The sequence below is a fragment of the Echinops telfairi genome, unplaced genomic scaffold, assembly GCF_000313985.2.
Source record: "Echinops telfairi isolate 266 unplaced genomic scaffold, ASM31398v2 ScPeMD7_443;HRSCAF=831, whole genome shotgun sequence".
Classification (NCBI taxonomy): domain Eukaryota; kingdom Metazoa; phylum Chordata; class Mammalia; order Afrosoricida; family Tenrecidae; genus Echinops; species Echinops telfairi.
Genome location: NW_022104341.1, coordinates 63,823,188 through 63,838,912, shown reverse-complemented (window position 1 = coordinate 63,838,912; position 15,725 = coordinate 63,823,188). Strand labels below are relative to the sequence as shown.

Genomic DNA, 15,725 nt, shown 5'->3' with positions numbered 1-15,725 from the left:
ATGTTGAAATATAAATCTTTTGAAAGCAAGGAATTGTCTCATAAGACATGAAGGGAACCTAGATCTCCTAAAATTTGGTGATCCACAAACCTTTTTGGGACCCTTATTATTTGGATCACCGTAGAGGACAGTTCCTGCCGCTCCAGATCTCTGAGGCTGGGAGGGTTGGCAGTGTTGGGAAGCGAGTTATCCTGCCTGCTCACGCTGCAGTGTCCCAGATAACTTGTGTCAGAAGCCAGAGCATGGGCGGTGCCTCCACCTCTCCTGCTGCTACTCAGCCCCGGGAGCAAGTTCATTCTTCATGTCCCGCCAGTCATTCCTTTCCAGAACACCTGCCAGTTGTTGGGGTGAATAATAATAGTAACTCACTGTGATTTATTGGGCTCCTTGTTTTATTATTGAGGTACTTAGAGATAATTCATATATTTATCCCCTCTAATCTTTCCAACAATGCTTCCAGACTTATTTTTCTCCATTTTCTTAAAGAAAATGTAGTTCATTTGGGGCCACAGAGATCCAATGGTGGACTGGCATTGGAGCCCAGTGCTGTAGAACTCCACGGTGCATTCCTACATCACACTTGTGTCAGTTCTTCTTTTCTTTTTCTTAAAAAATACTTTTATTGGGGGCTCATGTCTCATCACAATCCATACAATCATCCAGTGTGTCAAGCACATTTGAACATATGTCGCCATCATCATTTTCAAAGCATTCTCTTCCCACTTAAGCCCCTGATGTCAGCTCCCCATTTCTTCCGCCTCCCTCCCCCTCCTGTCCTCCCTCACAAACCCTTGATAAGTTATAGATTATTATTTTCATATTTTACATCATCCACCATCACCCCTCATCCACTTTTCCATTATTCATCCCGTGAGAGGGGGTTATAGTATGATCCTTGTGATTGATTCCACGTCTCCCCCCTACTCTCCCCTAATCCTCCTGGTATCTCTACTCTCATTGTTGGCCCTGAGGGGTTTATCTATCCTGGATTCCCTGTGGTGCAGGCTTTTATCTGTAGCAGTGTGAATGCTGTAGTCTCATTCGATTTGTAAGGTAGAATTGAGGTCATGATAGTGAGGGGAAGGAAGCACTAAAGAACTAGAGGAAAGTTGTATGTTTCATCAACGCTATACTGCACCCCGACTGAGGGGAGTCCAGTTGTCTACAGATGAGCATTGGGTCTCTACTTCATACCCTCCGAACCCATTCACAATCTGTATGATTTTGTTCTGTGTCTTAGATGCCTGATACCTGATCCCGTTGATACCTCCTGATCACACAGGATGGTGTACTTCTTCCATGTGGGTTTTGTTGCTTCTCAGCTAAATGGCCGCTTGTTTATCTTCAAGCTTTTAAGACCCCAGACACTGTATCTTTTGATAGCCAGGCACCATCAACTTTCTTCACCACATTTGCTTATGCACCCATTTTTTTCTTCAGCGATCATGTTGGGAAGGTGAGCATCAAAGAATGCTGGATTGTTAGAGTGTTCTTGTGTTGAGGGAGTACTTGAGTAGAGGCCTAATGTCCATCTGCAACCTTAATTCTTAACATATAGATATGAGTATATATTTCTTTTCTCCTCTGGTTATGTATATTTACATATGCATATGCCTGTATTTTGGCCTCTATGAATGTTGTTTGCCTCCTCATTCTTTCCTCTATTTCCTTTTACTTTCCTCTTGTCCCACCATCATGTTCAGCCTTCATTTGGGTTTAGTAATTCTTCGCTACTACATTACCCATGATTAAGCCCTACTAGGCATCCTATGACCTTCCTTCCATTCATTTTAGTTCACTTGTTGTTCCCTTGTCCCCGTGTCAGTTCTTAGTGACTATTCTACTTTCTCCAACTCTTCCCCTGATTGTTGTTGGGGTAAATAAATATGGACAGTCCCTTAGGCCAGCAAGGTCTAAGACTATCCTAAGCAGGGATTTGCAGGAAATTTTGCTTTCATCATATCTATCAATCACTAAAGGGACAGGGTGAACCTGGCAAATGCTTGCTTTATTCCCTTTCCTACAATCCACTAAAGTTTCCTGTAATTATTGGAAACTCCAGGTTTTTTTCTCTCTGGAAAATATAATTAAACACCTGAATGCTGTGGATGCCACTGCTGATTACCATGATTTGATGCCAGCATGGAGCTTTTGTTAAGCATTATTGCATGACTGGATAATGACCAGGAAGCAAAATCAGACCCATTCTAACACGCGTTTCTACTACACTATAACCATAATGAGCGTGCAACTCAATACTTTTATAGTGATTAAAGAACCGTGTTCTGTTTCTCCTGATACTTAAAATACACACAAATGATTGCAGAGAGGGTTTTTTAAATTGCGCTTGGCTTTCCTCCATGCCGTTTTCAAATTAGCATGTTTTTTTACTGGTTGTTCTTAAGAGTAAGTAAAAATTTTGGTTCCATAGTAATCTTGTTTTCAGCCATCTCTAAGGATCATATAGATATTTTGAGCTGAAGGGGGGACTTACCAAATTTGTATGCAGTATTCTCTTGTGTGTATATGAATTACGTGGATTTTCTTTTTCTTTACTGTTTTTAAGGACGATGATCCTGATTCCTTAGCTTAGAGATTTAGATTTTGCAAATATGAAGGGTGCAAAGACAATGCATTTTTTACATAGCTATGTTGGGTCATAGGGTGCATGTCATGGGCCACCCTTTGGAACCTGATTTGGTTATGATGGCTCTCTTTCAGAAAGAGCTCTGTGGGCATGCCCATCAAGGCTGATAAAGTAAGCCGGCATGTTTGAGCATGGATGTAAATATGATTACCGTGCATACTCAAGTATAAGCCGACCCAAATATCCATCCAGGCACCTAATTTTACCACAGAAACTGCATTAAAAATGTGCTGGAAAATTCAGCTTATACACAAATATTCGGTGCCTTCCCTATTTATGGTGGGTAAACTTCTTCCTGCAATGAACTAATTTCATTTTGTGCTTTAAGCTGAACAACAGGCCAAGAATCTGTGCTTTGCTTTGTCTCCTACTGACTGATTGCCACATAGACACCCGCCCTCATTCGTCACCAGAGGTTGTGTGTGGAGCGGTCAGTTTTATCATGGCTTGAAGGAGGAGCTAGAATGGGATTTGTGGACATACGGGATGGAGATAACCTACCTTTGAGCATAGTTCCAACCTCACCCAATTGACCAATAGGTGAAACTGGCCTAAATCACGGGGCACATTGGATTCTGTGTCTGGTTTTGCCATTAACTAAAACTCTCGGTCTTTGGTGTCCTTGATTGTGAATGTTCTAGATTGGATCATTTTCTGTTCCAAAGCACGTGTACCTCTTAAGAGTTTAGGGACAGTAGTTCATTCTTTCTCCTGTCTGCTGTCATGTGGTTTAAAGAAAGTTCCCATTCCTGTGTAGCACATATAGTTCTTCGTATTTAAATTCACCCTTATCATCCTAGCAAATGGCATTGTTTCTGACTGAAGCAAGAATTCAGGGTTTGGGGTTGTTTTGTTTTTTTTAATGGATAAATGGCATGAAGCCACTTAGTATTTTTTTCTCCGGATACTTGAGTTCTCTTCTGTTTTTCTTTTCCGGTTGTCTCCCTGATCCTGTTTCCAGCCACGCTTTGGTACCTTATTTTTAAAGAAACCCAAAATTCATTGCCATGGAGTTACTGCTGGCTCATAGCAAAACACACCCCCCACCCACCCCCCACCCACCCCCCTATGTTTCTGAGACTGTAACTGTTTAGGAGACTAGAAAGCCTGGTCTTCTCCCAAGGAGCAACTGGTTGTTTCAAACTGCCAACCCTGCAGATCGCAGCCAAAGGCATAACCACTACATCGGATTGGCCTCCTAAATGGTCACATTCCCTGTTCCTTCCTCTCCATCTATCCTTTCCACCACCGAGGGCACAAGATCCTCAGACATTGCAGTGTTTTATCTGCGACACAGGGGTCAGCTGTTGGGCTGCTAACTGCAAAGTTAGCAGATGAACCCACCAGCCACTCCGTGGAGAAAGCTGAAGCTGTCTGTCCCTGTGAATATTTATAGCTTCAGAAACCTTTAGGAGCAGTGGGTCATTCGCCCCTGTCCTATCTAGAGTGTTATCAATCAGAACTAGCTCTGTGGCAGTGGGATTTGGGGTTCTACTTGATCTGAATGCTTGGGCCTTTCTGCCACAGTATTGTAGCAACAGTTCTAGACTTAACTTCATTTTGCGTTCTAGGCCACATTCTGCCTGAATCAGAACTCCAGGCATACTAATTGCTAGCTGCAAGTTTGGAATCACTAATTTCATGAGACTCAGCTATATTGTCTGGAAGATGAGAATCGGTCTATCTCAGGATGGTTAGAAGGATTTCTTTCTTTTAAAAGGTGTGAAAGATTTCAAACAAAAAGTGTAATCAATGCATTGCCAGATATTAGTCTGCCAGCTTAATAACAAGCAAGAGTTTGCTGGTTTTGGTCACTTAGCCCTTATCTTTATTTCATTACTCATCTACCTTCTTGAACTGGTTCACGTCACTTCCAGAGACCATGTTGCTTCCTCAATGTGTCATTCCTAAAAGTACAGCTCCAATGCCAGTCACACGCCTGACACAAGAATTCTTTCATTTTTATGTAATCTATCATCTGTGATCAAATGTCTTTATTATCTCCACATGTGTTTCTATAGTTGACTTGTTCAAAGTAGAGTTTCAACAAACTTCAAACATTACATTATTTCGTTATGATTCTCTTAAAATTTTTTGAAATATGCATAACTAGAGATGCACTAGTTCAGTACTTTTTACACCTTCTGTAGTGTGTCTAAAGCTTAAGTGTATTTTTTAGGAATTTTTGTCACAGACCATATTCCTGTGTACCCACCAGCCATGCTTCCCCTGTTTACTGCTGCTTCCCCGTTGCCCCAAACCACAACTGTCTTTACTCCAAAGCCACGGATTAATTTTGCCTGTGTCTCCACTTGATAACAATGAAGTCATGTGGTTTATATTCTGTTCTACTCTGATTTCTTTTGCTCTGAGGTATGCGTCTTAATATTAAAGCATGATGTTCCCATTCTATGGAAAATGCCATGATGTATTTTTCCATTTTACTATTGATGGACATCTTGAGGATGATATTTTCTAACACAGAATATGCAAAGTCCTCAGCATAGTGTCTGGTGGATAGTAAAAGTTCAATAACCATTATTAATACATGCCCTCTGCTGATTGATTAGTCCTGGGTTGAATGTTGATTCCTCTAATCGGAAAAAATTATACTTTTACTGACGTTGAGGCTTTTGGTTTCCCTGTATAATCACTTCTAGAACACTTCATTGTGTTCACACTGAACCCTGTACACAGGATAAAGGCAGTTATTGGAACAGATATGAGGATGCTGAAGGATTCAAAATCGGGAAAGATATGCATCACCATACTTACTCAGTCTCTATATTGAGAAAATAATCTGAGAAGCGAGACCAATGTATTCCCCAAAGTGGGCGACACTGCTCCCTGGGGATACTAGAAAGATTTTAAGAAAAGTAAGTTACTGTTGTGAAGTCAACGCTGACCCATAGTGACCCTCTAGAACAGAGCAGGACTGGCCCTGTGGGTTTCCAAGACTATAATTCTTTATGGGACTTCGAAGGCTTCATCTCTCTGCCGTGGAGCAGCTGGTGGTTTGAAATGCCGACCTTGTCGTTCGCAGCTTAACACAGAATTACTACTCCATGAGGGCTCCTTAGGAAGCTCCTTAGGGGGCTGCAAAAGCAGATACCTGCATTTTATCATAGATTATAGGCTACAGTACAAAGTTTTAATGGTTAAAGGGGTGCTGAGTCCGTTGTTTTTTTTCTGTAAAGGTGGAAGTAGGCCAAGTAAATTTGAGCTTATTAACTGGACTATATCACAAAGAATCAGAATTGAACGCTCATTAACAACCTGCACTATGCAAATAATAAAATCTTGGTTGCTAAAAGCCAGCAGGACTTGAGGCATTTCTGGTTGAAGATCAAAGGCTGCAGCCTTTAGTGTGGATTGCAAACCACCAAAACCCAAACTCACTGCCATTGAATTGATGCCGACTCATGGATCACAACTTCCTGTAATAGTAAGTAATAATAAAACCCAAATCCTCACACTGGACCAATAAGCAACATAATGATAAACTCAGAAATGACTGACGTTGTCAAGGTTTTCATTCTGCTTGCATCCACAATTAATACTCAAGGAAGTAGTAATCAAGAGATCAGATGACTTTATTGCATTGGGTAGATCTGCTGCAGAAGACCTCTTTAATATGAAAGAGAAGAGCAACATCAATGTGCACAAGAAGGAGCTAAAAAACTACAAAGTTGATTGTGAGGATGACTATACAACCCTTCTTGATATGATTGAACCATTGAATGATAGGTTAATTCTAGATCAATAAAAAAATTTTTAATGACACAGGCGTTAGCTTGAGCATTAAGCCAATAATGATGGTATTTCAATTTTCTCATTGGCATGTGAAAGTTGGACACTGAATAAGGACTAAAGAGTAATTGATGTATTTGAATTACGGGGTTAACAAAGAACATTAAATATACCATTGACTGCTAGAAGAACAAACAAATCTTGTCTTGGAATACAAGTAGCCAGAATGTGTTCCTTGGAAGTGAGGTGGACCAGACTTCATCTCAAATACGTTGGATATGTTATCAGGAGGAACCAGTCCCTGGAGAAGGACATCATGCTTGATAAAGTAAAGGATCAAACTAAAAAAGGGAAGGCCCTCAATGGATTAACCCAATGACAACAACAATGGGCTCAAACATACGGTAATAGCAATTGTGAAGATCGTTTGTTAGTCTGGGTTGACTAGAGAAACAAAATCCAGAGAGACTCATGTATGTATATGTATATGTATATGTATATACAAGAGCAATTGAATATTGAAAAAACATCCCAGCCCAGTCCAGATCAAGTCCTTAAGTTCAATATTAGCCCATATGTCTGATACCAATCCTTAAAGTCCTTTTAGACTCACAAAATACATGCAATGATGCTGCATGCAGGAGCATCACAGGCCATGGGTTGGAAGTCTTGTGGATCCAGTGGTGTTGTAAGCACCTCAGCGCTGGCAGGGGTCTCTACGTGGCTTCTCCAGCTCCAGAGGTCTGTGTGGTAGTTATGTAATTGTCAATTTAAGGATTAAGCGTGTAGGGGTGGAGTCTAGCCTGTCAATCAGATCATAGCCAAGGAGGCTTCTGTGTGGGCATAGCCTTCCCGTAAAGATTCTGGGAATTCCGGTATTTCCTCCTTGGAGGTGGGAGACTCTCTGCCACTCCCTGGGAGACATTGCAGTTGACAAGACACATGGAACTATGCTAGTGCCCTGAGCTGGAGAAGCCACATGGACCTACCCTGATGCAACCAGACCTCTGAAGCTGGAGAAGCCACGTAGAGACCCCTAACAGTGCTGAGATGCTTACAACGCCACTGAAGCCAAAAACTTTCTACCCACTGCCCTGTGATTGTCCTGCATTTGGCATCATTGCATGTGTTTTGTGAGTCTGAAGAGGACTTTATAGATTGGTATTGGACATTTAGGCTAATATCAGACTTATGGACTTGGACTGGACGGGTTGGGATGTTTCCTCAATGTTCAATTCCTCTTGTATATACACATATGTGTGTCTGTGGATTTGTTTCTCTAGTCTATCCAGACTAACACCATCTGGTTGTATCAGGGTAAGTCCATGTGGCTTTTCCAGGTCCCAGGATGTAGCCTCATGGTCTTGTTAGTAGAGTGGTTACTCAGGGAGTGAGTCTTGAGTCTTGTCAGTAGAGAGTCTTCAAGGGAGTGAGCTGAGAGAGAGAGGGAAGTGTCTCCCGCCTTCAAGGAGGAAATACAGGAGTTCCCAGAATTCTCAGAAGAAAGCTATGCCCACACAGAGGCTTCTTTGGCTATGACCCGATTGACAGGCTAGACTCCACCCCTTCACTCTTAATCCTCTCAAGTCCCAAATTGACACCAGATTATGTAACTACCACAGATTGTGCCAGACCAGCTATTGCTTTGTTCCATTGAATACATATAGGTTACTATGAGGTAGAACTGGCTCCATGGTCCATAACATTAACATATAACTACTAAAGGAAAATAATATTAGCGATTTTTTGTTTTAGTTGGTGGTCTAACATTTTCTTTGCTGAATTGCATTTTTGGTTGATTTTTCTTTTGTATTCTTAAACATAATATGGATTAACTTTTTATGGAAAGAAGAAGATAATTTTAACTTTATGCATTTTTTCTCCTATGTTTTGGATACAGTCTTTTTTGTGTATTGCTAACCCTGACTTTGAGGTCAGATCACAGACTCCAAGGTCAAACTGTGTGGATTAGAATTCCTGCTTCACCATTCAATAGCTTGGGCATGCTCTTTATGTTTTCATCTCTAATGCCTTAATTTCCGCCCCTCCAAAATTATGGCTAAGAATACTACCATAGGGTGTTTTCATAAAGATTAATTGAATTAAAATGTAGTGAAGTACTTACAAGTATCTGCCATGTAAGTGTTATCTGTTGCCAAAACCTTAGCGATCCTCAGTGCAATGGACTGATACAATAGGCACAAAAATGTACTTGAACATCCTTAAGATGTTCTACCTTAAGATGTTACTACCACAGATTGTGCCAGACCAGCTATTGCTTTGTTCCATTGAATACATACAGGTTACTATGCTAGGACTAGGCCCTAGCAGTGTTGCCACATTTAAGGTTGCCATGAGTCAATGTTGATTTTGCAGCAACTAATGACATTGTTGTTATTATATTTAGTTCTTCTGGTATTGTCTTAACTGTTAATATCCATGTACAGATTCACATGTTGTAATAAAGCTTATATAGCTACTAAAGCTAAGGATAAGATAGATGTGTTTTATATGAAATAGATTCCTTTATGTCTTCATTGTTTCCACTTGATGTAGACACTCATCTGAGATTTGCCCCTGTTTGAACTCAGATATTGTTTCTTCTGATTGCTTATGATTTTCTCTTCTATTTTTTTTTTTTAAACATTTTATTAGGGGCTCATACAACTGTTATCCCAATCCATACACACATCAATTGTGTAAAGCGTATTTGTACATCATTTCTCAAAACATTTTGAGCCTTAATTGTGGAGACACACCTGGTCTCCGTATTAGATCAGTCTTGTGAAAGTCACATTTAACTCTGACATCAAGTGGCTGCCTAAATGCAAAGGTTTAAATATTCCAGTGATTCTGCATAAAAAATATGAGTGATAAGCATCTGTGTGTGTGTGTGTGTGTGTGTGTGTGTGTGTGTGTTTAAGGAACTATAAAATACACAGACCTTAAATTAACATTAAGGCTTTGTCTTCTGATTCCTGCCTCTTTATAAAGTTTCTCTCTATATACTGTTAGTTATCATTGGATCAGGCTTGCTTTTATAAATTGCTTTCTTACCAACTAAATGGAAAAATCAAATTTCACTTTACTGTCACTAACTGAGTGGGAAAATCAAATCCCCACTTACCACCAAACTATACGAATCAATTGAATTCTGTTCCGCTGACGTTCTGACACCAACTGCACATGCAGCACATCTTCTTTTGACCCCAATGAAACAATGCCGGGCTTAGTAATTCATGACAACAGTCACACCGAACTCCGAGCAATAGTCCCAACTGTGGGGTTTATTCGGAAGCTAACAGGCTTCCAAATTTTGAGCATACAGTTCTTTTGTTCATAGTACTTCTCAGCACGCGACTGACAGGCTTGTCTCTCTGGTCCGCAGCCTCGAAACCCTAAGGTCTCTTCCTTGCTCAGTGGGCTGGGAAACCCGATGCTGCTTCCTGGTGTCAGTGCTGTGGCTGCGGGTGCTCTGCTGGCTCCCCTGCCTGAGACAGCTCTCACCTGGGCTCCCCTTTCCTGATGGTCATAGGGTTCTCTCTTCCTGCTATTAGAACGGCTCTCTTATGCCCAGAGGGATGGCAAAATGGACTAATCCTTTTATTAGTGTTTCATACACCCTAATTGCGTGGCCCTACCCAGTCACTTGGTGGGAGTAGAAAACCATGGATAAAAGAGCCTTATTGTGATCAGTTCCCCCTTACTACTCACCCCACCCCCGCCCCTTTACCCTTCCCCTCACCCTCCTAATATCGCCACTTCCCTTATTGGTCCTGGGGGGGGTTATCTGTTCTAGATTGCCTGTGTTGCAAGCTCTTATCGGTACCAGTATACATGTTCTGGGCTAGCCAGATCCCCCATCCCAGGGGGAAGGACAGCAGAAATGTGGGTGAAATGAGACAGCAGTCGGTGTAAAATGGGGTGGCGGGGGGGAGAGAATTTATAAATTATCAAGGGGACTTGGGAAAGGGAGGGTGAAAAAAATGAGAAGCTGATGCCAGGGTCTCACATAGGAACAAAATGTTTTGAAAAAGATGATGACAACATATGTACAGATGTGTTTGACAAAATGGATATATGTATGGATTGTGATAAGAGCTGTAAGAGCCCCCAATAAAATAAAATTTTTTAAAAAGAGAGCCTTATTTAAACAATTTCACTTCATTACATATAGAAATATGTTTTATTGATAAGATACCTCCAGTTACCGAGAGATTCCATGATGGACCCAATGAAACAACCAGAATTTGAACTTAATTCCCATTATTCCTTGCTCGTTCTACTGTACCACAGGAAGGTGTCATGGAGACTCATTATTCATAGTGGAGCTATTTTGGGCTGCTCATCAGCTATGAAGGAATATTTTCTCCGAGGAGTATAATTACTAACCATCTGGATGTCTGGGCAGGTGAACAGCTAGAACCGGGTCAGGAAAGTGATTTTTATCCTCTGGGGGCTGAACACATCCAGATCAGTTGGAGCCTGAAAGTCTGTTACATTAAATACCACTTGTAAACCATCTATTAGTATAAGCTTTACACTCCCTGCCCCCCTTGGCTTATTAATATGATGGTTTTCATTGACAACTTCCCTGATGTTTAACTGTAATTGTATTGCTGGTCTTGTGGTAATGTGTTAACTTTCCGATGAAATCCCCATAATCATGAGGCTTGCCTGCAGCCATTGCAGTGAGTTATGGAATATGGCATAGAAGTGGCGTGCCACGAGAGGCGCGCTCAGTGTTAGAATGTACGGGAAAGAAGGAGGGAGGCACGTCTGAGCTCTGTCTTGTGGCAGTCAGCCTTGGTCTCACGAAGAGTTGGATTTTCCCCCCTTGTACAGTTAGAGGGAGGTCAGATGTGACCCCCCAGACCATTTTGTTCTTCGTAATTCTTGAGTTCAATCATATGGAATGACTATTTTTAGGCCAAAAAAGAGGGTTAGATTTTGGGTATATCAGACATCAAATTAAATATCTTACATGTGTTTTAAGTGATATCAACTTAAAATAAAAATTTACATCTATGAGCACAAGTAAAATAGACTGTAATTTTCTTTACTTATTTTTGTAAACCCGAATCATGATTGTATCATGGTAGTACTTTGGGATACAAGACAAGATCAAGGCCCTAACTTTCCCCACACTGATTTGCTAGTGTGGCCTTTTCCGAAGTCAACACAAGGTGAACGTAACCAGTTCCTCAAATCGGTAATTTAGATCATAAAGAGGAGGAAGCCAGTGAGGAAGGTGTGGAATAAAATAATTCTAAGCACCTGTGTCATGAGCTGTTAAGACCTTTAACAGATCGTAAGCCTTTCCAACAAGTATAAAATGACTCTTATCCTGCCTAATATACAATTGAAGAAACTGAACTTCTTAGAGAGAATATTTTTTATTAACATTGAGTATGTGATACATTGGTGGCTTGAAATTTGGTCTTTTCTGCTGAAATGGAAGTCTACTGTGAGAAGCAAGTTTTTTTCATCCTGTAACATGTAGAGCTCAATAAATATTTGCGTGCTGTATTGTGTTTGATTGTTTCTTGTTGAGTGGAGCCAGCAGGCTCCACCACGCTGTCTTAGGGTTTATATAGTAGAGAACATTGAGTTTGGTGTGATTCTAAACAACAGGAGAAGGTTTCACGAGTGTGCTAACCTTTTCCTTGTTAAGTGCCATCAAGTTGGCTCTGGCCCACAGCGACAGCAGGTACAACAGAAGGAAGCTCTGCCCAGGCCTGCTTCATCCTCACAGTTTATCCTGGGCTTGAGCCCGTTGTTGCTGCCACAGGATCAATCCATCTCCTCAAGGCCCGTCCTCATTTTCATTGCTGCTCTGCTTACCAGACATGATGGCCTCTCTGGAGCTTGGTCAGTGCTGACAACCTGGCCGCATATGTGAGATGAAGTCTCGCCATCCTGCCTCTATGGAGCACGCTGACCACATTTCTTCCAAGACAAATCGTCCTTTAGCAGTCCATGGTGCTTAAAATATTCTTCTCCATCCCTGCAGTTCAGATCATCAACTGTTCTTCTTCTTCTTTAATTAGCATCCAACGTCCACATGCATCTGAGGCAAAGGGAAATACCGAGGCTTAGGCTAGGCACACCACTGTCTTCAAAAGAACATTCTTCCTTTTCAATAGTCTAACAATGGCTTTCCAGCACTTTAAAGATGGCTTGTTAAGAAGATTTACCCAATGCAGCATGTCTTTTGATCTCTTGACTGCTGCTTCCATGAGCATTGATTGTGGATCCAAGTAAGACAAAACCCTTGACAGCTTCAACCTTTTCTCAGTTTATCATTTGTTACCTATTGATCCAGTTGTGAGGATTTTGATCTTCTTGACATTGAGTTGTAATCCATACTGAAGGCTGAAATCATTGATCTTTATTAGCAGGTGCTTCAAGTCCTCCTCACTTTCAGCAAGCAAGACCTCCCTAGATGTATTGAGATTAATAGTTGCTTCATGGTAGCCTACACATCGGGCATGCATTACTTTAATTATGTGATTCTCAAAAGAAGTCATCGATGATAATTCAGAGTAAGGATGGGAAATTCGGATAGATTTGCAATATATATTTTATATATTTGATTGCTTCATTAATTCTTCTCCCCCCCTCCCTTTTTTTAATAGAAAAACTCAGGCAAAGATATGCAGACTTGCCTGGAGAACTGCATATCATTGAACTTGAGAAGGATAAGAATGGGCTTGGACTCAGCCTTGCTGGTAATAAAGACAGGTCACGCATGAGCATATTTGTAGTGGGAATTAACCCTGACGGGCCTGCTGCCACCGATGGAAGAATGCGTATCGGAGACGAACTGTTGGAGGTAAGAGGCATCTATTTAATTCCTCTTTTGCTGACCGGAGGGGAGTGCAGGCTGATGTACATGAAAATGGAGAAGAGGTTAATGTTCCGTATTCAAAATTGGTTGTTCAAAGCAACGGCAAAAATCAAATCAGTGCTTGCAAATGTTACTTGCTGCCTAAGTAAAGTGTAATAGAAATATGATTATGTTAAAGCTGTAAGGCTGATTTTTACTATCAATTCAAAGCAGTTTAAAATTAGCCTGAGAGTGTGCTACTCTATTATTGCTACCTTTGTGAGATGGTGGCAGAGCCATTCTGATGGTGCCACATTGGGCAATACTGCTGACCGTTACAGCCATTCAATTAAAAAAAAAAAAAATCAAGATGACAATGTGTAATAACCAATATAATTCATCATAACAAGTGTATTTCCTTTGGCTGGTGTCTAGAGACTTACTCAGAAGTAATACTAACATAATTGCGGTGATCATGTTTAGAGTAAGAGCGAATTTATTGATTTATAGTTAGCATTGAACATAGGGGTACAATATCCAATATTCCTAACAGTCTTATTATCGATTATTGACACTATTATATGAACAAGAAAACTGGATAAGTAACTGGCCTCATGCCATAGAACTAATGACCTGTTGGGATTAAAAAAACCCTAACCTTGTCAGACTTCCAGACTTCTAGCCATTATTAATGTATTTTCCCCATGGCTCCTCTTCTTCATCCAAACTTCGTTGTTTAGAACCAGGAAAGAGCTGATTTATGATGCTCTTGACGTTGGGGGATAACTGTTATGTTATGTGTACCGAGACACAAATTTCCTGTAATACATGGTCTAAGAAAATGTTCTAATGCTGTAATTTGGCACACAAAGGGTTCTAGTTTGTTCCCTCACCTTATTAACATTCATGATGAATGCCTGTGGTATCCAGACAGATAGGATTGCTGGCATTTTATTTCTCTGTCTGACATTTTATTAGATATTGGTAACAAAGGAGCAATGGCTGCAGACTAATGACACCGTTCTAGAGGTCAAGCCTTGACTGAGCACTGGACTCACTTAGGTTCTTCTGGTTGCATTTCAGAAGGGGCTGCGCATAGTGCTTTGCGCATAGTTAACTTGATGAAATCATTTCCCTCCTCACAGAAAGAAACTTCAGCTATCTGTTTGCATCATTAAAGGACTGCAGATCAAAAGAATGCCTCATTTAACTTCTCTTGTTCTTCCCTTTGCTGTTCTGAATTTAGTTCTTCATTCTCAATCAGCAACTTCACCCTTTGTTAGAGATGCAAAGAAGAAGAGTAAACACAGCAATAAGTTAATTCCTCTCCACACACCACTGATTCTCTTGTTTAAAATTACAAAAAGTTACACCCCCCACCACCACCACCCCCAAAAAATTAACTTTGGAACACAGAATCGGCTTCAAGCTCTTTGGCTAGTTAGTTTATTTTCTCTAAGACTCAGTTTCCCCCTTTCAATGGAGGTTGTTTATTCTTCAACAGCCATCTTAGTGTGCATGTTTATGGGACAAGGTATATAGGAAAAGCATACAGGCAAGCGTTGGTGAACAAAATACATAATACCCATTCGCCTAGAGCTCACTGTCCACTGTCTATGTAGCATTGATCACAGAGGATGTTGTAGAATTGAATGAGAAAGGATATTGTCAGGCTTTGCCACAGCATCTGACACAGAATAGTCCCTTAACACATATTGAATGATCTTACTGTTTTCTTTATGTTAGGTGTTTTTAATTTATTTGTACTAATAGATTGATCTCTAAAAGAGAAGCCATCTTCCCTTTCCTCAACAGTTCAAAGTTGAGCTCTGAAGAGCCTGGAGAATGGTAAAATCCTGAGCAGTTGTAACTAATCTTCTCCTGTAAATCACTTGACCGTAGGTGCTGATGACTGGGAAGAGGGCTCGTCTTACTTGACTAGTGCTGCTGTAACCAAAATACCTTACGTAGGGGACTCTTAGCAAGTAGAGATGTATCCTAGGAGCAAAAGTATGAATCCAGAGTACCAGTTCGAGCGGACGCTTGTCTCTATATTGCCTGTGGGGCACGCTCTTGTCTCCTTTCAACATCTGTGGGCCTGGCCTCGCTCATAGGTCTCGATAAGCCACCCTGGTTCTAGGAGGATCTCAGAGCAGGAATCCTGAATCCAAAGAACATGTTCCCATCTCGGTCCTTCTTTCTTATTGGTAGTCAGGTCCCGTGTTGGTGTCCCTGCTGTGTCTCCTTTTATGGCTTCTAGGAGGATTGGGGATGCGGCCACACTTACTTTAAACCAGAGCTGTGAGCAAGAGTCAAGTTGCTCCCTGCTCTGAGGCTCCTACAACTTACCCTGTGGATCACCCACCACCAGACGACATCATTTCATAACCCCGCAAAGCCACTGAGGCTTACAGTCGAGCCAAGTGGATGCCTATTTGGGGGGGAAACAATTCAATCCATGACAGAATGTTTCCCTGGTTCTTTTTTATAGCTAAGGGG

The 15,725-nt window shown here is 41.1% G+C and overlaps 1 protein-coding gene across 4 annotated transcripts in view; it reads left to right on the top strand.

Annotated features, from left to right (window-relative positions):
• Window positions 1-15,725, top strand: part of PATJ (PATJ crumbs cell polarity complex component) — a 399,766-nt gene that overhangs the window by 210,953 nt on the left and 173,088 nt on the right. For all 4 annotated transcript variants that reach the window (XM_045291780.1, XM_045291779.1, XM_045291778.1 and 1 more), the window contains exon 27: window positions 13,036-13,232. In XM_045291780.1, the coding sequence (XP_045147715.1) occupies window positions 13,036-13,232 (197 nt within the window). The remainder of the gene's footprint in view (window positions 1-13,035; window positions 13,233-15,725) is intronic.